Genomic DNA, 22,040 nt, shown 5'->3' with positions numbered 1-22,040 from the left:
TGATGAAACAGGCAAAGTGATGTTATAGAGCAGATGTCTTTTGGAGCATCACCGACAGACAAACGAATGCTTTTGTGAACGGTGTATTTTTAGCGAATATATCCATAATAGATTAAAGGGGGAGGTCATTTTCTAGTAAATTCCGTAAAGGTGTGTGTGTTATAAGGCCTAAAAATAGTAGTAGAACGATAAGGTGCTCCCTATTGTTCTATTCATTAGGGAATACAAATATATAGAGCACCTTATCGTTCTACTACTATTTTTAGGCCTTATAACACACACACCTTTACGGAATTTACTAGAAAATGACCTCCCCCTTTGTATATGTTTTAAAAGCGGTTCGTTCGTCCGTCCATCTGGTGATTCCTGTAATAGTTAGGTACGATTTAGAAAGCGTAGCAACTCTACAATCGTTACCAGAATGTCCGTTCGTCCATTTTAAACATGTTGATTTTTAACTTTTTTAAAAATAAATTTTTATGTGCTATGATAATCCGATTTATCTGATTTTTGGATTACTGATTCCTAGGTCAACAAAGTACATTCTTATAAGCAAAGCATCTCTATAATCAAGTAATAAACAAGTAAGTATGTCCTTAAACATTATCCTGTATTTAAGCAGTTTTGCAACAAATTTACTTACAATTTTGTTTCGACTGTTATACATTTACATTCGGATTATTCAGTTTTGACACTATACAAGTGTAAATGTTCGTTTGTCCTACCGTTTTAGAGCTTCACTTTTATGGATGTTGTCATCCTTGTTTACTTTACATCTGTCTACTGAAGGCCCTAGTAAACACAAAAACGTATAAATCTGTGAATTATTTGTCGACGAATTAAGCTTTTAAAGCTTGATTGGGTTGTACTAAAAATCGATTGCAAACGCATTTACCAATAACTCAATTCTACATTATTTGGGTACGCATTAATTTACCTCCATTATCCTATCCCTGGTAATATATAAGTTTTTCCTTCATGGGTTACCAGAAAGATTGAAATGTTTTTAAAATTTTCCATAAGACGAAACCTATCATTTATTTTATACGCTTTAAAACCTTTAATTTGAATTATTAGACTCTAAGTGTTGGTAGATATTGTCTTTAAACCATTAATCTATCTATATTTAATCTATAAGACGTAATCTGTCACTGAATAAATGTTTTTTTTGTGTTTTATGTTTATTTTAATTTGCTAATTTCCTGAATAAACCAAAACAAGCAACAATCATGTTTTAGGACGATTGCAAGAATTCATAACTTGAGTTTTAAAACTTGTCTATCAACAATTGAGGTACAGTTGTAGAGGGATACATTCATGGTTTTATTGAAACAACACCACCCACAAGGGATTTAACCATCTGACAAGCACCTGCAGGGGTCCTTGTGGGTCTAACCACCTTACCTAACTAAAATGAAACAAAAATTTCAAGAGCCTCTTTTCATGAATAGAATAGAAACACTGAAGCAGCTTATAAAAAATGATGTCATGTCATGCAATACAAATGACCAATGATAGGCCAGTATACATTTTAATTGGTAAAATGATTTTGCGGTTGTTTAGCTGGGAATCTCTAAAAAATTTGAAAGCTACAAAATTGCTTGGTTCTTTTATCAAAGAAACATTGCATAAGTATTAAATAAAAATATAGTATATTGAAAACATTACATCTGATATAATTTTACATACTTAGTACGTACTTGCAGAAAGAGGTACAGATAGACAGACTATCGGGAAAACGATAACCTAACTATAGAGAAGCTGCATTACTAAAATCATTTTCAAATGCACTGCAAATGGCCATAATTGTTACAATAAAGCTCTAATGTAAACTATCTATTGTATCATATGACAGAACTGGAATCAAATGTGTTTCTACCCAGAAATATAAAAAAGTTTCACTGTTCTAAAAATGTTCAACTAGTTAACAACGACAACTTTTTCTCGTCTTTTCAAAGGCGCTTAACAACAAACAAGTAAGTATAATTATTTTTTTCGACTTTCAAAATTTTATATTGTTATTTTATTTAGCACAGCTACTTATTATTTAGCAAATTTTATTAAAATTGAATAGCTTACACAAAAGGATGCTGTCTAAAATGGAGCAAAAAATGGGGACAAATTTCAAATTGATTTGACGGGGCTGTTTATTCATGTCACAAGTGAGGGGAAAGAAAAGGGAAGGAGGAAAGAAACCCCCTAGAAAAGAGATGGGGTATGACGTCACACGCCAAAACAATTTGAAATTTGTCCCCATTTTTTGCACCATTTTAGACAGCATCATATGATTGTAAGATAATACTACTAACGACAGCTCAGAATAAAATAAGATCTTTAAATTTTATAAACCTTTGGAGGCTAGGGGGCGCAGCTGCAAGTCTATAGATAAATCTAATCAAAGCCGTACTTTTTTTTGCTATGCATTTCATAATATATCATTATTGTGCTTCTCTAGAGTAAAGGGTAACCACTTCAATTAAGCAGTTACCGAGATCTATTGCTAAAATAGGGAGACATTTAATTACTTTTATGTAAGATTATGGAAACGTAAATGAAGCTCTTTATAGTGTCTATAAAAGAAGACGTCATACAATACATATGAACAATGATAGGCCAATACACAGGCTATATTACCAATGGCAGGCCAGTATGACGTCATTTTGTACAGGCAATATAAAAAGCTTAAACGTTAATTGATACGTAAACGAATCGCATAAGTAAACAAATTGTTTTCAATTCAACAGATAAGTAATAGCTATATAGTTGCATTGCTGAAATGGATAAGGTTAATAAAATCATGAGATAGTTTTTATTTTAAATTTTTTCTAATATCAATTAGTAACACAAATTCTCTTTTAGAGTTCCCGTATAACCATAAAGAATCAGAATTCTTATAATTTCTCTGGATATAAACCGGTTATTAAATAAGAAACAAATTATGTTTTATTTGTCGAAATTGACTGCAGAAACGTGAATAAAAATCAAATGATGAATATCAATTTTATTAACTCAGGTCTTTATAAGTAACAAAGAATATTTATAATTTTGGGATTGCCTAGGAATACCTAAGTACCAAAATAGTTAACCTTTTTTAAAAGCGAAGTTTTTCTATAATTATTAAAAGCGAAGCTTTTCTATAATTAAGGTAGGTCCGTCTGTCCGTCCGTACGTCCGTCCGTCCGAGATAGATAGCTTTTATTCATTAATCTAGGCGTGTTAGAATTGTCCTATCGATTTCAAACTTTGCATGGTGATTCCTGTAGTGGTTAGGTACGATTTAGAAAGCGTAGCAACTCTATAATCGTTACCAGAATGTCCGTACATCCATTTTAAACATGTTAATTTTTTTACTTTTTTACTAACAATTTTTTATGTGATAAAATCATCCGATTTATCTGATTTTTTGATTACTGATTACTATTACAATAATGTACAATAATGAGCGAAGCATCTCTATAATCAAGTATTAAAATGTCAGCATGTCCTTAAACAGAATTCTGTATTTAAGAAGATTTGCAACAAATTTACGTATAATTTTGTCAAACCTTATATTTTCATATTTTGTATATTCAGTTCTGACACTCAACTAAAGTTAATGTTCGTCTGTCATATCGTTTCAGAGCTTCGCTTTAATGGGTGTTGTCATCCTTGTTTTAAAAAAGAATATGCAAGGTTTGAAAAAAGTGTCTGGTTAATCAATATATTCATCAGGGGTTTTAAGGGATAAGACAATGAACGAATAATTGATGTACATACACAATAATGATAAACAAAATTACCCTTTCAGTAGATGTAAATTATTGGTTTGACGTTTGACACTGTCTCAATTTGAAACAACCAAGGAAGATTTGATAAGATCTACCAAAATTTTTAGGCCAACATTTTAGAAAAAAGCTGCTTATAAAAGTATGATTTACAGTCCCTATCTGACTCTCATACAATTCCATTTTTATCAATTTTCAAGAAAATAATAAAGGAATTCATTTGCTATTTTGTGAATTTTTACAGATGTTAGAAACACTGGCAAAGTCAAACATATTTAGTTAATAGTCCTTAGGGAGCTCTAATAATAGCATATTAACCTCAATTGTACATACTCAATTAAATAATTAGTTATTCATATTTTTTTAGAAATATCGCAGCTACTCATTTAATGTTATTTTAATGTTTATTTTTATGTGTGAATATTCAGTTTCATAAAAGCATACTATAAACAAGGATTCCAACCTTCCAAAAGTCAATTTTAACAAATCACACATATAATTAAATATTGACAAATATACATAGATTGTAATTAACCCATTAGTGCCGAACCGGGTTTTAAAACCCGGTGCCAGAAAATGGAAAAAAAACCGGTTTCCGGCTTCATAATTGCATCATTCTCAGTATGAATCCCCCCTCTACTACCCTGGCTTTCATTTCCCCCTGGAGCAGGCAGTTTAGCTTACTTCCGTTTGCTGGTATAGATCAACAAAGTTTGAAAATCATGACAATTCAAAATACCCCATCTAACTTTTTTGTTTTTATAGTAAAGTCGCTGATTTTTTTCGTGAAATCTAATGTTTATTGACAAGTACATCTATATGTGAATTCGTTTTATTCAAATTATTATTTTTTATATGATTTTTTTATCGTTTTTTTACGCCCTATTATGACCCGGTTCGGCTTGGCCATACATACCCGAAAATTTTAAAACCCGGCTCGGTTTCGGTTTTTATTACCCGGTTTTAACTTTTCAACCAATAAAAATAACAATTAACGTCATTAGTAAGGGTTTGAGCCACCATAATAACCCTAGTAATCTCTATAGGTGTCACCCAATAGTTTTATGATCGTTTTCTGATATGTAACACCCAAATTTTATATGTTCTTTTTTTGTAGTGTGTGTCTTTTAAAACTTCGAGCAACGGGTTTTTTTACCCGAAAACGGCGGCACCTATAGCCGAAACACTAAATTTGAAATAAATCGCTTCGTATTATACTTGTAGCTCTTTAGATTACATGAGGTTGTGTAGTTTTCAATTACGGATCGTATCAAAGTTCTAAAAAGTGTTCATCTCACTTTTGGCGTTCAAAAATTACATTTTTCGATTTTTGGTCAAAATAACCGGGTTTATACAGGTCAACCGGGTTTTAAAACTGGGGGAAAGCACCAAAAACGGGTGTTAATGCCTGGTTGGTATTTATGGCCAAGCCGAACCGGGTTTTTTTGCAACTTTCCTGTGCACGCCACTAGAGCAAAACAAAAAAATACGAATTCCGTTTTGACCATTATAAAGCTTCCCTGAAACTTACAGCTCGATCGGCCCATAAAAGTGGCGCTCGGCACTAATGGGTTAATACTAAAAATCTAAACAAATTTGCCTTCAATATATCTCAAAAATATGGACGTAGTAACATAGTGCCTAATTTTCCTAGGAATCATTTTCCAGCTGAATAGAATATTTATATCATGTAAGTAATGGTTGTCAAAAAGTATCTGCTTTAGCTTGTACTATAGGGACCGAGTTTCATGCTCACAACTGTATTACGTTGTAGTGAAATTAGGGTTTCAGGTTCAATACTCTTTTAGCTCAACTATATGGACTAAGTTTCATACACACAACTGTATTACGTAGTAGTGAAGATATGGTTTCATAGTCCTTACTGTATTATCTCGGACTATAGGGTCTAAGTTTCATTCCCACAATTTTATTACGTCGTAGTAAAGATATGGTTTCGTGTTTCTTACTGTATAATCAGCTATCACTAGGGACTCAGTTTCATGCCCACAACTTTATTATGAAGACATAGTTTCATGTTCCCTACTGTATTAGCTCGACTAAATGGTTCAAGTTTCAAGCTCACAACTTTCGTTGTAAAGATATGGTTTAACGTCCTTACATACTTGTCAAATACATGTATTATCTTGTACTAAGGACTAAGTTTCATGCCCACAAATGTTCAAGGTCGTAGTAAAGATAAGGTTTATGTTCCTTACCGTATCATGCGTTCTATTGACTTAGTTGCATGTCCAGAACTGTATTACGTCGTTTAAGCTCATACTAAGTTTCATGTTCCCTACTGTATTACTCGTAGTAGTGTAGTAAATCTAAAATCTGGTATTTATCGGTTTCTTGTTTGTAAACTTTATCTCATGTTATGGCTTGAAAAGTTGACTAAGAAAATAATTTCAAGCGCATGATTTTAACGTTCATAAAAACCAGTAGAGTAGACTATAGTAATAGGCCCAAAGATATAGATTATACTGTTATAAAAGATACATCATTATTATATTATATTTACAACTGGTTTGCTTCGAGTGGAAAAAATATTTTTCAGAACAACTTCCAAACCGATTAATATCCGGTGGATCCGTTGGCTCTAAACTATACTAAAAAATCATGTATCGTATCGTATTACAGACATTTTTATACGAATAATAAATACAAGTCCTAATATAGATGCCAGTTTTGTTGGCCAGGGCCTTCGGTCTTTCGGGGGTCAACAAAATATAATTATTTTAATATTTTTCATATTACAATGCACGGAAAGCTGCGTATAATACGATGCTGTAAATAATTATTCTCGCAATGTTATATGTTGTTATGAAATGACGCTCTAGTAAAACTTGATACTCAAGTGAATTGTTTTCGTTTTTAAAAATGACTATCTAAAAAAAGCAACTTAGTAATAAAGCTATGGACTAGTTTTTTTCAGGGAGAGAGGGTAAAATTGCAGAGAGGAAGGGGACATGCGCTGTTTAGTACACTAGTCCCCAAAGTTTTATAATACCGATTTCTTTTTCGTTGGCTAAATAACTTTAGGGAATTTTGATTGGTTGATTGCCAAACGTTTAAAACGAACACAGTAATAGTGTCTGACTGATTATGACGTAACAAAAAAAAATAGCCAATGAGAGGCCACTATAAATTTTACCATTGGTCAATAACGGCCTCTCATTGGCTAATTTTTTTTGTTACGTCATAATCAGCCAGACACTATTACTGTGTTCGTTTAAAACGTTTTTTTTATTTAGCTACAAGTTTCACAATATTAGAATAAATGTTAATCTGATCAAAGTAAGACCATTTTGATATATGTATGACAAACTAAATATATTACTTAAAATCTCTGAAACAGCTACATCTAATCAACTTTTTAAAAGAAGCCTTTGGCTTTTGAAATGTTATTGGGAGATATGTTTAAGTTTCTTATAGAGTAGCTTCGCTACTACTAATGAAATTTTTGCAAATACGTCATTATGAAACAAACATACTGACAGACAAACAGACAAACCACAAAATCAAAGAAAGATACAGATATTTACCAATTCAAATCAATTTGGGAAAATTGCTGTAAAACAAAATTTCTTTAGTCTCGGGGATCTTAGGGGATTAGAAAATGGAGAAAAGCTTGGACACTGCTAGTTTGAACCAACAAATTAATATTAGTTAGCTCAACAGCTTTGGGGACTTTTATTAAATTATAATTAAGTTGGTTCATTAAGTTGAGTTTCTAAACGATTCAACCACTAATTGCAATCTACAAAAGGGCTAAATTTATGTATCATCATTGGGAATGTACATCACATTATCGCCCAATGTCTTAGATCCCTTATTATTAGCACACACAAACAATACATAAATAAAATTGTTGACTAAATGTCCGCCAGCCCTGTGAAGGAAAACCAAGAGAGATTTATGAATACAATATTAAACAGATCTTTAATTAAACATTAACGGAATATTTACACTCATAATCGAGTTTTTTTAGAGTGTTCTTTAAAATGTTTTTTTTAGTAGCCAGCACGATGCTTAGTTTAGGTTAGGTTAAGTATAGATTAGGAGAGCAACAGAAGACTAGGGCTCCCCAGGGTAAGGGTTCCTGCTCGGAGATAAGAAAAGTGTTATGTGTGACGTCATAAAAATCCGTCTGAAAATGAAGTATGAGAGGAGAAGTGGGAAATAATACCCCTAACAAAGAGATGGATTTAGACGTATTTTTATAGCGTCACATATGGCACTTTCCGTATCATCTCACTGCGGGGGCTAGAAAATTAAAATAATTTTGGGGGATTTTATGGTCTTCTCAAATAGAGAGATAATACAAAAAGTTTTTTTGGGTCCCAAAATTATTTCTTTACACTTTTAATACTTGTACCCATTACTTTTTATTAAAGTTTATTGTTCTTTTTAACAATTATATCAGAAATTTCTTGTTCATCACGTCATGATCAATCAATCAATAATTTGTCTATTATAAAATTTTCATAAAAGTATACTGAATAATAAAGTGTAATGAAACAAAAACAATTAAATTAATTATCTTATTTAATTAGAAATTGAAATATAAAATTAATTAAGTGGCAGTTCGTGGGATCTTAAAAGAATGCTTGCTGATTTTGTAAACAGCAAAGCTACTCTATAATTAGAGTATACTGACTTACCGAAACCCCGTTAAGATCAGGGCTCGGTCGTCGTGCATAGGCCTCAAATTGAAATCCATTTTTGTGCAAAAGTTTACGAAAAAATGGTTTGTCTGTTTGGCAGTTTTACACATCCAGTTGAATTTCAAAGTTATAATATGACGATTTTACTATAATATTGCTTACACGCGGCTTCCCATCCTTAAATCTGTAACAATTTGGCCTCTAAAACCAAGATGATAGGGGTGAAGCTGCAAGAATTCTACATATGTACCATTATTTTTTGTTTCTGCTGTCCTATCTATGAAAATAAAAATCCTTGTTTAATTTTCCATTGTTTAACAAGCATAACTGAATAGTAATGAATGGCCAGGCAGCTATTTTTACACTATTTAATCTCTCTGATTCACAGATATTTTTCCTAGTTTTTGAAAACACATTTGCTGTATGGATTTGGATAAGCATCTGTCTTTCTATCTTTTTAGACCAATTCTCTTGTTTTTTGACTTACATATATTTTGTCATTTCGCTTACTGTCAAGGACGCCCAGGCTTTTGTTTTACTGTATGATTTTAGAGCTTCGCTTTTATGGATGTTAACATTCTAGTTACAATAGCATACTATTAATTAAATAATTTGATTAAAATGCGGAAAACTTGGTTGTAATTGCTTTTTGATTAGCTAATTAAAATCTTTTAGTACAATAAATTCTTTTTTTAAGACACAAAAATAATAAAGCAACATAAGAAATAATTCATTGAATAAACCTTAAACAAAAATAACTAATTAACTCATAATAAGAACTTTTAAGCGTGTTCAATAAAGCTTTGTTTCCCTCATTCTGTATTTGTGACTGTAGGTCTGTCTGAATATCTGTCTGTATATCTTTATGTGTTAAAATATGTCTGTCTGACTATCTGTAATTATGTATGTCTGTTTGCCTGTATGTTTATCTATCTGAATATCTTTCTGTATATCTTTATGTCTGAAAATAAGTCTGTCTGACTGTCTGTATGTTTATCTGTCTGTCTGTAAGCATGTGTCTGTTTTTATGTTGGTCTTTTTGTTTGTCTTTTTCTATGTCAAATCGCTAAACAGAAAAATGTTCATACTTGATGTTAAAGATTTGAAATCTTACAAAATGTGATGTGAGTCTTTTTATTTGTTAGATATATTCAAAACTATGGATGTATAATCTCATTTAAGCTAAAGAAGGTGTATCAACTTTTTTTTTATAGCTAGCCGGTTCTTTTAGTAAGTAGTAGATGTAAAATTTCTCATAGAATTCAGATATGCAATCGGTTTTTTTGTAGACCTCTTATTTTTTAAGTAATTTAAGTTTTAAAAAAAAAAAATTAAGTCGATTTTAAGGTACTAAAATGCAACAAAAAAAATGGCCATTATGAACAAAAATAGTAAGATCTTTAATTTGACACCTTACTTTTTCAATTCTGTCAGGTAATTATTGAAAAAATCGATTTTTTTAAACCCACGAGAATAAAAACTTTGACATTAATTTTATTATTTCACAGGTAAAAAAATATGGGTTCATATATACCTTTAGAATCAGAAAAATATTACGAATTCATTGTAAGCAAAATTGAAAAAAAAAGTTTACAATATAGTATATAAACTACAATAAAAGGAATTATATGAAAATATCATATTATATTGTACAGGCAACGTCTTAATTCTTCAATTGAGTATAAAAATGGGAAGGGGGTAAAGAGGGGGTAAAAAAGGGAAGACGATAGTGTTGCCTGAACAAAAAATACAATTGGCCATTTGTTTAATTTTTAATTTTTTTACTTTTTTTCAATTTTGCTTACAATGGATTCGTAATATTTTTCTGATTCTAAAGGTATATATGAACCCATGTTTTTTATGTCTGTTTGAGAAAATATTTAGGTCTAAAGTTTTTATTAAACCGAGGTTAAAAAAATAGATTTTTTCAATAATTACTCAACAGAATTTTAAAAGTAAGGTGTCAAATTAAAGATCTTACTATTTTTGTTCTTACTGGCCATTTTCTTCTTTTATTTTGTTGCGTTTTAGTACCTTAAAACCGACTTAATTATTTTTTTAAAAAACTTAAATTACTTAAAAAATAAGAGGTCTACAAAAAAACCGATTGCATATCTGAATTCTATGAAAAATTTTACATCTACTACTTACTAAAAGAACCGGCTAGCTATAAAAAAAAAAAGTTGATACAACTTCTTTCTGGTATATAGTTGAATCTTTAGTTCTAAAGTCAATGTTTTTCTTATATTGGTGTGGAAATATATAGAGAAAAAGGCTGTACATGGGCTAATCTATGGCTTCAACCCCTTTAACTAGAACACTGTAATAGTGTCTGACTGATTATGACGTAACAAAAAAAAATAGCCAATGAGAGGCCGTTATTGACCAATGGTAAAATTTATAGTGGCCTCTCATTGGCTAATTTTTTTGGTTACGTCATAATCAGTCAGACACTATTACTGTGTTCCTTTAACTAACCTAATTTAAAATAAATCTTAATGTATCTGATAAAGAAAATTAATCATCATTAATAAACAAGAATTACTTGCGTATAATTACTAAGACTATTAAAAAACCAAGTGTCAAGGACATACATAAAAAGTTTTCTTGTATGGGTAAGTATAATGTAAGATTTATTGCATAGCAAATTTTTCATCTTGATAAGCAAGTTAATAGAAACAGATTATTGAGAAATCTCCCAATTTGTTCTTTATTCAAAAATGGCTTTTCAAAGAAAACCACCAATATTTCTGTCAATTATCTGTATTTTAAAAAAATGCATCTAGTGCAGTTCACGGTAAAATGTTCCTGGTATCACTAACGATTATCTTCAAAAATCTAAAATCTTCAAAGGCTGCTAAAGACCAAACGTTTAAACATATAGATTATGCTCGTACAATATGTTAACCTTCAAAAGAAGGCCTACAAATATTATGAAATGTTACTACTCAATAATGCACAGTTATCTCGCAGTACAATTTACAGAAATTTAGGGAAGCTAAACTTTATTGAACATGCTTTAGCTGTTCAAATATTGCACATACATGCGCGAAAAGAATTATTTTACACGTTTTTCTTCAGCGAATCTTTCCCTGTGCATCATTTGATCTTGCTAATCTGTATTATTTTTTATGAATACCTATACCATTTAAAACGGTGTGTAGGAATGACATGTACGTTTTGCAGCTTGCAACCTTCAAAGTTTATACATTTTTGTAGGTATTCGTTACCAGGAACAGTTTACCGTAAACTGCACTAGATCCAAAAATCGTATGTCAGAAAGCGAAATCAAGTCATAATTTTGATAAACTTAACTTAAAGTACAAAATAACATCTAATCTAAAATACCAAATTTTGATCCTACAAAAAATATATATGTATATTTTACAGTACATACATTACAAAACTTTTGGTCACACGACAAATATTACATCCATAAAATGTTATAAATTACTTTTAATCTTTGAGTGCTAACCTAGGGGAAGTGACTGTAAACTTGCATAAAAAACCGTAAACTACTATAGTCATAGCCACTAGAATCTAGAGGAAAGAGGTGGGGGGGGCGTGTTAACAAAAAAAGTGGACATGCACGAAAACCAAGAACTTAAAACATAATTTTTTTTTTAAATAAAATTTTAATTGCTTCACTTAAAAAAGATTCGTCGTGATTTTCTTATGCTTAACTAGTAGGGGAGGCTAACTCTACGGTGTTCTAATAGAATAATTTGATAGAATTATGAACCAAAATTACTTTAGTATATCAAAGAACATAGCTTTTTTAAAAATCAGATTTTTGTTAAAATTTAGGATGCCGACTTCTATGACTGCTGACCAAGTCGCCCAGCAACTTAGAACCTTGAAGCTGGACCTTAAGGTAAGAAGTTGGTAGCGCAGCTACTTTATTATTACCTCTTGCTGGTATGTACTTCAGAGCTGGATCTTTTAATCATTTCAATGGTGCGCCAAATCGGGGTGCGCCGAATTTCATCCAATCACAGCGCGGCATTTCGTAAAATGCTGTGCTCTCATTGGTGGAAAGTTGGCTCTCCCCGAATTGGCGCACCATTGAAATGATTTAAAGATCCAGCTCAGTTTAGACGAGTGTTAGATTTAAATTAGACTTGATTTATTATAACTTAAAATTTTCACTACAATTAGGAATTGGAAAGAGTGGTTTTAATATATAATGGTAATATAGTTAAGGCATTCAAAACATTGAATTTCAAAGTTTGATATTTTTACCTTTTCAGGAAAAACGTCCTGATCTGTTGATTGGAACCGAAAAGGTCTGCAAGGAAGTTCATAAACTAAATCTACCCGTCCAATCTGAGGTAATTTAACAAAATGGTCATAAAACCAATCTGAGGAATTATTACTTTTGTGTAGAGAACTAGGATGTCTGTCTGTTAATGAAAAAAAGGAGTTGAAAGTCTGTCTGTATGTCTGTTGTTTAAATCTAAAAACGTATGCAAGATTGTTTACAAACTAAACCTACCAAATAAGATGTAAAATGGAAGGATGGCTGCGTGGCTGTATGCTATTTTTAGTAATATCCTTATTAAACCTGCTAAGATTTCTGTTTAAATTTTTCTATGTTCGCTATGCACATTTCAATCTTTAAGAGAAAATGTCAAAAGAAATTTTCTGGTCAAATATTTTTTTTGCATTTTTTGTATATTTCGGAAAAAAAGAAAAAAGAAAATAAAACTAATGTTTGTGATGATTTACTTTTTTGATTTACATTTATGTACATTGTCCATATATGTCAGTTGTTGAGAGCTGATTAAACCAGAGGCGTTCTTCTGGTTTATAGGGGGGGGGGGGGGGAGGTGATGACAACCCCGACATCTACCTTCTGCAAACCCAAGACTATTATAACATTCTTGTTGATTGAAATATTTTAAAATAAAACTTGCTTTAAAATAAATTAGTTATCTATTAAATTTGATTTTGATCATTAAATACTTTTAGCTATTGTGGCATTTGCCACATTTAAGAATTATCGACAGATGATTTAGAGTTGTTTTTCCTTCCATTTTCCCATATACTCATTAGCTATTTTTTAAATTCAGTAAAACTGCCATAACGTTTTTAACAGAAAAATAGTGTTGGTTTAATTGTTGTTTATTTTTCTATTTGAGATTTTTTTGTTTTGTTTAACTGTTAGAATTTTATTTTTTTGCAATATATGTAAAAACTATATAATATATCAGTATGGCGAAATCATACAGTAAAATTTTTATATATTAATTGAATTAAAAGTAGATTTTTTCAGTAAGTCACCTTAAAATTAAATAGCAAGTATCATAATAGCTTATTGAAGACATTTGACTGTAAATTACACTGATTAAAGCATGATTGTGTTGGAAAAACAAGTAGTTACTTTTCTCGTATTCATTCGAATCCGGTGGATAGGAACCGGTTTTCATCCATACGAAAAAACTATGTCTAGCCTCTAATTATATCCAGCTTTCTACGAATATAAAAATGTACAATCATGAGATTAAAACCAGTTTGAGTTTTTTAGCCCGTGCCTTCGGCACCTCGGGGCTAAAAAAATAGTTTTAATCTCATAATGTACATTCTATATCCGCGGAAAGCTGTTTATAATACGATGCGAGAAATAAATATTATTTAATTTTGGTTGATTGTTTACAAACTTTTTAACCAATAATTTTTATCTACAGGAGATATAATTATGATTATCATCATTGGGGATGTATATCAATCCATTCATGTCTTAGGTCCTATGGTAAAATCTGTTATGCTGTTATCCATTGGCCCCGATTTCAAATGTAAAATAATGTTTAAATAATTGGGTTTTCATCTATATTTCTATTCGTTATACTATGTTTACTTACAAAGTAAATTAATGGATTTGATTAGGTAAAAAATAATATTTGCTTCGGCCTGAGAAAAATTATTTTCTTTCATAGAATAGAAAATAATAGAATAAAGTATTTTAAGATTAGGATTTTTATTATGACAGGGAAATTTTTCTGCCAATTTACCTTGCTAACGTTGAACTCATCTATTGATCAGGTCGTTTATTGAGTAGGAGGGAAGGTGATGGGGTAAATTGATATTTTAACCAGCTGCGTGTTTCAGAAGCTCTACAAAGTGTCCGTAAAAATTAGCCGTGTGACATCATAAAAATGTGGGATGAGAGGAGAAGTGTGAAAGGAAACTCCTTAAAAAGAGATGTATCTATGACGTCACACGGCTAATTTTTTTCGGCCCCTTTTAGAGCTTCCGTGTTTCAATAAGAAACTTTTGTAACTAAGGACTCGACATTTTGCAATCACAATTTACATATGTAAAAAAAATCTGTGAAATGGTAGTTGTAATAGTTAAGAAAATTTGGTTGTCTGAAAAAGGTGGTTAAATAGTAGTTTACCCCTACAAGATACATTACATACCCTAGATTCTAATTGTTAGTAATCTATGATTTCCATGTTAGTAATTAACTTGATGCAAAAAAAATATGTTAGTTCGCGTATGTGAAAAATATTTTTTGGTTGGGCTACTCTTCAATTCATTTTATCAGTTAGTAGGCAGGTTTATTTACATTTGGATACCCAGTGCGCCAAGGACGACCAAGATTTATGCAAAATTTATACCTTTTTTGGAAAACTAAATATGGTTTTGGTAGGTTTGAAGGTATTTTTATGTGAGGGAGGGTGTGATTCCCCCATTAACTATCCCCAACCCCACTTGGACGTCCTTAGAAATATATGCACCTTACACTTTTCATATTTAACTTTAGCTATGGTTAGTTTAAAGCTACAGTTACTAAATATATTGTTCTTGCTTAAATTAAAAGTTGATGTATAATTGACAAATATTGTTTTCATAAATTAGGGGTATTTGTTTCTCTAGGCTTATGGCGAAAATTTAATTTTAAACTTTATAGTTAGATAAAGAAAATGAATATTTCTCTTAAGTAGAACTATTTTGCATGTATTAATTCTTTTTTAATAATGTCTCAAAAATTCAATGCTACAATAAATATTAACCCTAATAGATCGGGTTAAATGCATTTTTATGGCATAAAAAATCCTCTGTACTTTGATGACCCAACAAAGTTTGCTGGCATCCTGTTCCTGCCAGGATGGGCGTATTCAAACGTCGAAATTCCCACTTGGGTCTAATTTCCATATTTTATAAGTCTGCTCTTTATAGCCTTTTTTCTTTTTTACACAAAAAGTGAGATAGAAAGAACGGAACGGTGGGTGTTTTTGTCCCCCTGATCCTTTAGTGTTGAACAAGAATTTTCACAGGGGGGCTAATATCTTGACTGGCAAAAATTTAAGAGGTAAATTAGATTAATTCTGTAGTCATATCATTGTTCCTGGTCCTTAAGAAGTTGTTTTAATCTGAACCAGGAATACAGAGATAGAACTAGTTTAGAAAAAGTAATTTTCCTCCCCAATTATGATAAACATATCCTATACATAGAGTAGGTATATTCCTTTCCTAATTTTCTATGCTTGTGTATGAAATAAAGAGGGAAAAAGTGAAGAAAATATTAACCCAACCTTTTTATGTATTTTCCAGAGAGGGAAGGAATAATGGACTGTATATTATACTGGTACCAACGCTTTTACAACCATATTATCTTATTCGTTGGCTAAAAAACTTTTAATATTATTATTGAATTTTAATTGGTTGGTTCACAAATATTAGGTTCCAAGCTTTGCCACCAATGATTTTAATCTATAAAAGAGATAAAACATAATAAAATCATAAATATCAAAAGGTTTTTAATTATAATCGGTGCAACCCTAATTAGAGGAAGATTTAGCTGGAGGGCAGATGGTCAGAGCAAACTACATCAACAATATAGGAATATGGGAAGCGAAAGAAAATAACAAAATTTCACTGTTGGTCTTTTTGGGAATGCCTTTGCCATACAACAGCCTGAAACATTACTTTATAATAAGAATGCTTTTCTAATAAAGACAAAATTATAAGTTGAGCCTTGCATAGATTTTTATTTAGCTTGAAATTTGGGGAATATGTTGTAAATGTTCGTTGTATTTTGATTGTTTTGAAGCTTTAATGAAACTAGAATTACAATGGGACTAAGAGTAAGCTATGAGTTCTTAGCCTTAAAGATTTATCAAACGGAATATTTTTTTTTCAAATCATCAAATCCCTTTATCTGTGTGTATGTAGATTGTGGATGTACATTATAAATGATATTGTTTATTACCATTGTATAGCAACAATGCATCCCTTTGTTTACATTCTACTTTCATAATTACTTACAAGTTTCCTCAATCTTCAACAATATTCCATATAATGTTAATGGATAAAGTGTTTAGATTATATTTACAAGAAGAGTTCGGGCCCTTTTGGAATAAATGATGAGCTTACGCTCTACTATATAGATCCCTTCGGAAACAAATATTTGTGTGAGCAAAAAAAGTGGTAAAAAGTGCCTAGTTGCTTGTTTCTTACTTTTGGTCAATAGGCATATAGTTATATTAGGAACATGGTAGCCTCGTTGGGTTAAGGTACCGCAGGTAAAAGCCCTGCAAAGTTATGACCCCCGCAGGGATTGGCATAGAAAAGAAATTTAGTTCCCATTTTTCAATTTATTTCAAAAATAGCAAGAAGGGTTTCAGTGCTCATAAGGAAAACTTTAAAAAGCCCTTAGAGTTTGGGACATTCAATATTCCCTACAGTCTGGAAACCTTCTTTTTTTCATCTATTCTAGGAAAGGTATTCAAGTTTTATCCATTGTTATTATATTCATTAAGCAGGTCCATATTGTAAATTAATCTAAGAGTTTTATCAAAGAACGCAATTAAAAAGAATAAAGTACAAATATAAAAAGATTTACTCGCTAATGAATAATACAAAATTTTAGAAGAAAAGTAAAGTAAAAAAGTACATCTTTGTGGTAAAAATTATGCCTTTAGACTTTTAAGTGATACAGGCTCATTGTATAAATCAAAATAATGGTTATATTGTGAGCAATTGTGAACAATAAAATAAATAAAGTTTGTTGGTATAAAAAAAAGAGATTACATAAGATTATTTTCCTTAAATCTTTTAAATTGTATATAGATGATATTTCACTGAAAGAAATTCAATGTGAACAATTTGCACACCTACCTTATTTTTTAAGGGAAGGTCTACTTCTACCCACAGTGGGATCCAGTGGGACATCCAAAAAATTTAAAATTGACTTTTATCTATCCTAGGAATTAATAATGGCTGTAAGTAGACAACTAGAAAAGAAATTTTTAAAAAATATTAATTTTTGGCGGATTTATGCCATTTTTATAAAAGGTAGTGGAAAATTTATTTTCAGTTTTGATGATTTTCCAGATTTATTTACACAATTTTTTCAAAGCAACAAAAAATACATTTATGTTCAGCTTATGCAAATAATTTTTGATTGAGGTACTTTTCAGATACCTGTACCAATGTCTAATTAAAGAAAAATTTTAAAAAAATATTTTTTTGGTGGTGTAAATTGACATTTTGTGAGAAAATTTCACCAAAAATATTAAGATTTTTAACCCCCAAAAATCAGTTTTCTCCATTTTACCCAAAAACGGCCAGGAGGCCCCGGGTTTTGCAATAATAATATTAATATGCAACATGCATTGTGTATAAAACAGTTTTCATAACCTGGGGCCTCCCGGCCGTTTTTGAGTAATTGAGCATTTTACATTGCATGGTTTGAACAATTTCGTTCTTGTTAATTTGAAATTTTCCCTCGTTAGAGGGGGAAGGAGTCATTTTAGAGCCCAAAGTCATCTCTGCAATGTTTTCTATTTTTTTAAGGCGGAACTTTCTTTACTTATGCATTATTTGCCTCCGGCCAACCGTAACGCCGTTATTTGGCGCCGTTGGCGTGATTTTTAACGATTTTTGCCGTTCTCGCGGTTTTAATGGACATTTAAGGGATAAAGGAGTCCTTAAAAAAAGATGACTTATAAATACTTTTATTTTAGCAATTAAATTTGCTAAATTTCATGTGTTCTGAAAAAATTTGTATTTCTAACTGGTTTTGGTCCAGCAGAAATTCAAATTTGGAAATTAATTATAATATTGCAAAAACATTATATATGCGTCTGAGAGAGAGAGGGAAATATACGTTTGAGAGAGAATATAATATAAGCAATTTTGTTTATATTCTTATACAAACTTTAAATGAAGATAGCTAGACTTAGAATAAAGGTATTAACACAAAATCAAAAGTGTTTTGAAAATTATGTTATTGTTGTTTATATCTGTAAAAAAAACATTAGAAAACATGCCTTAAAAGTGTTCTATTTTACTTATACTGGACCTACCTAAAAATTCCGGGACTCGAACTGGGTGCACCTGACGCTATATTCATGTTCACAAACATTGTTTGCATTGAAGAAATATTTACATAGACGTTTATTTTGTTAAAATATTCAAATCGTAACTAAAGTTATTAAGGTTTATAGATTTTTTAAAAATAGGGTAGCTTCGCTCCTCCAAAACCGCCAGACGTACTTACTAAATGCACATTAGAAGTTAACAGAGGCAAAATTTAAGTTATTTCCTGGCTAAAGCAAAAAAAAAATACATCATTTCTTCAAATACAAGCTTATTTATTGAAGTTTACTTTTGTCTACTCTTAATGTCCCGTTTTTTGGCAAAAGATCCCACTGTGCTACCACTCTTTTTCAATATTGAAAAACAAATTTCTAAGAGGATAATACCAAACCAATATTTTTAGTATTTTGTTATCAAGCAAACAACAAACTAATCAAAATTGTTCTACCATTCCCTGGTGCCTGAATTAACTACATTGTAAACTACATAAACAAACCTTTTTACTTTTTATCAGGGATGCAGTATGTCACAATGGACGGGAAATTTTTCTTTCAATATTTGATTAAACTTCTGACTTTGGTAGCAAAAAACCTTTCAACTAAGAGATTGGTAGTTAATTATTAAAACTGCCTTCTTTTTCCCTCCTTGCTTTTTATGTTTACTAGCGGCTACGAACCTAGAAGCCTCTAGGAGGACATAGGGTAAGAGGGGGAAAAGTCACCCCCACGACCCAATTTTCAATTTGAGTTTAAAAAGAAAATTTAACAATAGATTTTTTGGGGTCATCTTTTATTGGGAGGGTAAAGATACCTACCCTCCGCCAAAACAGTTAATATCCTTCTCTGTACCTATAAGAAGTATCACTATAGAGGAGAACTGTATCGGTTTAGACAAAAAAAAAGCTTACTTCTTTATACTATGATATAAAAGCCCTCCAATGAGGGTGGAGGGGTGTAATATTCACCCTTCAAATAAAAATACAACTTGAATGTCTTTGTTTACACATGTAACATTTACAACATTACAAATATTAAGCACAGGGAAATGGTATATGAATAAAAACAATTCTACCTCCGAGTATTCTGTATTTAAAAATTTATTTCTTTAACAATATTGCATTGTGCTTAAGTGTCCTATGAGTCACTATTTCATAAATTAGTTAATAGCAAAATCTGAATGCAAGGTTTTAAAATTGATAGAATGATTTTTACATGCCTAGTAATCCTTTAAGAACAGACATACAAAACCTAAATGTAGAAAAACTTCTCTTTTGATAATAAAAAAGAAAAATAAACAAATGAATAAGAATGGTAAGTGACCATTCTGTATACATAATTAAGTAATTAATGTTTTAATTATAATCATCAAGAATAATCGGGATCAAAATAGTCTTAACACAAATAACAACAAAGGAACTTGTAAGGAAAATATTTAAGTCACAAATTAAGAGAAAGGGGGAAACAAAAATCACTTTAAGGCAGTCTGCTATGGATTGTTTTATACTATAAAATATTCTCTTTAGTGATGGATATTTAGACAAGAAATCAGTCGTCTGTCTTGTATAGCAGCATAGAACATAACAGAATAACAGACCGAATAACGGTTTTACCAAAACAAGGACCAAAATGAGCTTTCAATTTAAATCATAGAACTCCATTGTACCTTGGATCTATGTACAAGTAACAGACGAACAAACGATGATTTTTTTTGAGCAAACTGTACAAAAAATCTCTTCTTTAAAAGGCTGATTAGTTAATATGGTTCTAATTAAAGAATTCTTTTAGAATTAGGTTTCTTCCAAGCTTCTAAATTATACCAATTATTATAAATAAACTTACCCTTCGTAGATTATACATAAATAATAAAATATCAAAAAATACCAAATGTTAATTTGATATTTTGTTTTGAAATCTTTTTGCTGCTTATCTTCTAGTAAACCATTTGTAAAAATTTAATAAAAGTTTCGGGTATAGTCCCTTTCGTGGCAACGCACCTTAAGGGGCGGTTCGTTGTATTTTAAAATGGCTTTTAATAGGTTATTTTAGGTTAGGTTAGGCTATATTGGTTTAGGTGATTGCTCGCAGGATTAAGCAGTTGGCCTCGCATAATTAGAGCCCCCCGCAGGGGCTAGAAATGATGAATAGCTACTGTGAAAAATATGAAGAATCGCCCCTTAAGGAGCGTTGCCACGAAAAGCACTATACCCAAAGTTTCTTAAGCTTTTGAAACAACGAATAGGAGATAGTGTTATAAATCTTTGGGGACCGGTAAAATTTTTCATCCAAGGAGGGAGTACAGTGTAAAATTGAACTGCGCTTCTTAATATTAAGTGTGTTATTCTTGTTTTAATTTACTATGAGAAAAATATTTTCTGAATTAATTAACAGACAACAAATTATGCAATTATACATATACAAATGAAGAATAGGCTGTAAATCATAATATTCTAGAAGATTCGCACAGGGCTCGGCAGCTGCGAGTAAGCCGCGTGTAAGCCTCGTTGAAATCATCATATTATAACTTTGAAAATCAGTGGGATATCAAAACCTAAACAGACAATCTTTTTACAAGTATTTTTTTATGCACACAAGCGGGTTTAAATTTCAGGCTTAGACGCAGTTGCCGAGCCCTTGATTCGATCGTTACTTTAAGTGATAATGACCAGGAGAGGGTAAAGTTTAGATCAATATGGATTTTCTATTTTATTTAGATAGAAAACTTCTTTTTTTAGGATGATATTTATTTAGGCAATATAGAGGCTCGTCAGCCCACAAAATAACCTATTTTGGACTATTAGTTAAAAATGTGAACTGACGAAGCCCAATCTGCACAACTTTTGTACCACTTTTGATTCCGGTGACGTCATAAAAATGAGGGAGATGAGAGAAGATAGAGGAAAGAAAACCCCTAAAAAATAGATGGAGAATCCATCATTTTTGTGACGTCACAGGAATCAAAAGTTTTACAGATTGAGCTTCGTCATGTGAACTGATTTGACAAGAATTTACTGGATATACCTACTAAGAGATATAAGTTTTCCGGAATTGTAATGTAGGGAGTAGATTTGAAATCTGCATCAAATTTTAAGGATTTTTTATAAAATTCGTTTTTTGTATAATTCTTTATCTAAAAGCGGAAATACAAATTAAGTTAATTAATTTTGGCATCTGTGATTGGTGGATTTAAAAAATCTGCGCTCTGATTGGATGTCGTACATCATTCAACCAATTAGAGCGCAGGTAGTTTAAAATCCACCTATCCTATTGGTCAAAATTAATTAACT

The 22,040-nt window shown here is 31.1% G+C and overlaps 1 protein-coding gene across 2 annotated transcripts in view; it reads left to right on the top strand.

Annotated features, from left to right (window-relative positions):
- Positions 1–1,803: 1,803 nt before the first annotated feature.
- The window catches only part of LOC145317371 (uncharacterized), a 34,829-nt gene continuing 14,592 nt past the window's right edge, over positions 1,804–22,040 (top strand). For both annotated transcript variants that reach the window (XM_080158418.1, XM_080158419.1), the window contains exons 1-3: positions 1,804–1,976; positions 12,239–12,305; positions 12,682–12,762. In XM_080158418.1, the coding sequence (XP_080014544.1) occupies positions 1,849–1,976; positions 12,239–12,305; positions 12,682–12,762 (276 nt within the window). In that variant the 5' untranslated portion in view covers positions 1,804–1,848. The remainder of the gene's footprint in view (positions 1,977–12,238; positions 12,306–12,681; positions 12,763–22,040) is intronic.

Source organism: Acartia tonsa, chromosome 4 (assembly GCF_053477335.1).
Source record: "Acartia tonsa isolate MP-2025a chromosome 4, ASM5347733v1, whole genome shotgun sequence".
NCBI classification, from domain to species: Eukaryota; Metazoa; Arthropoda; class Copepoda; order Calanoida; family Acartiidae; genus Acartia; species Acartia tonsa.
Note: the sequence above shows the minus strand (reverse complement) of the source record. Positions and strands in the feature narration are given on the sequence as shown.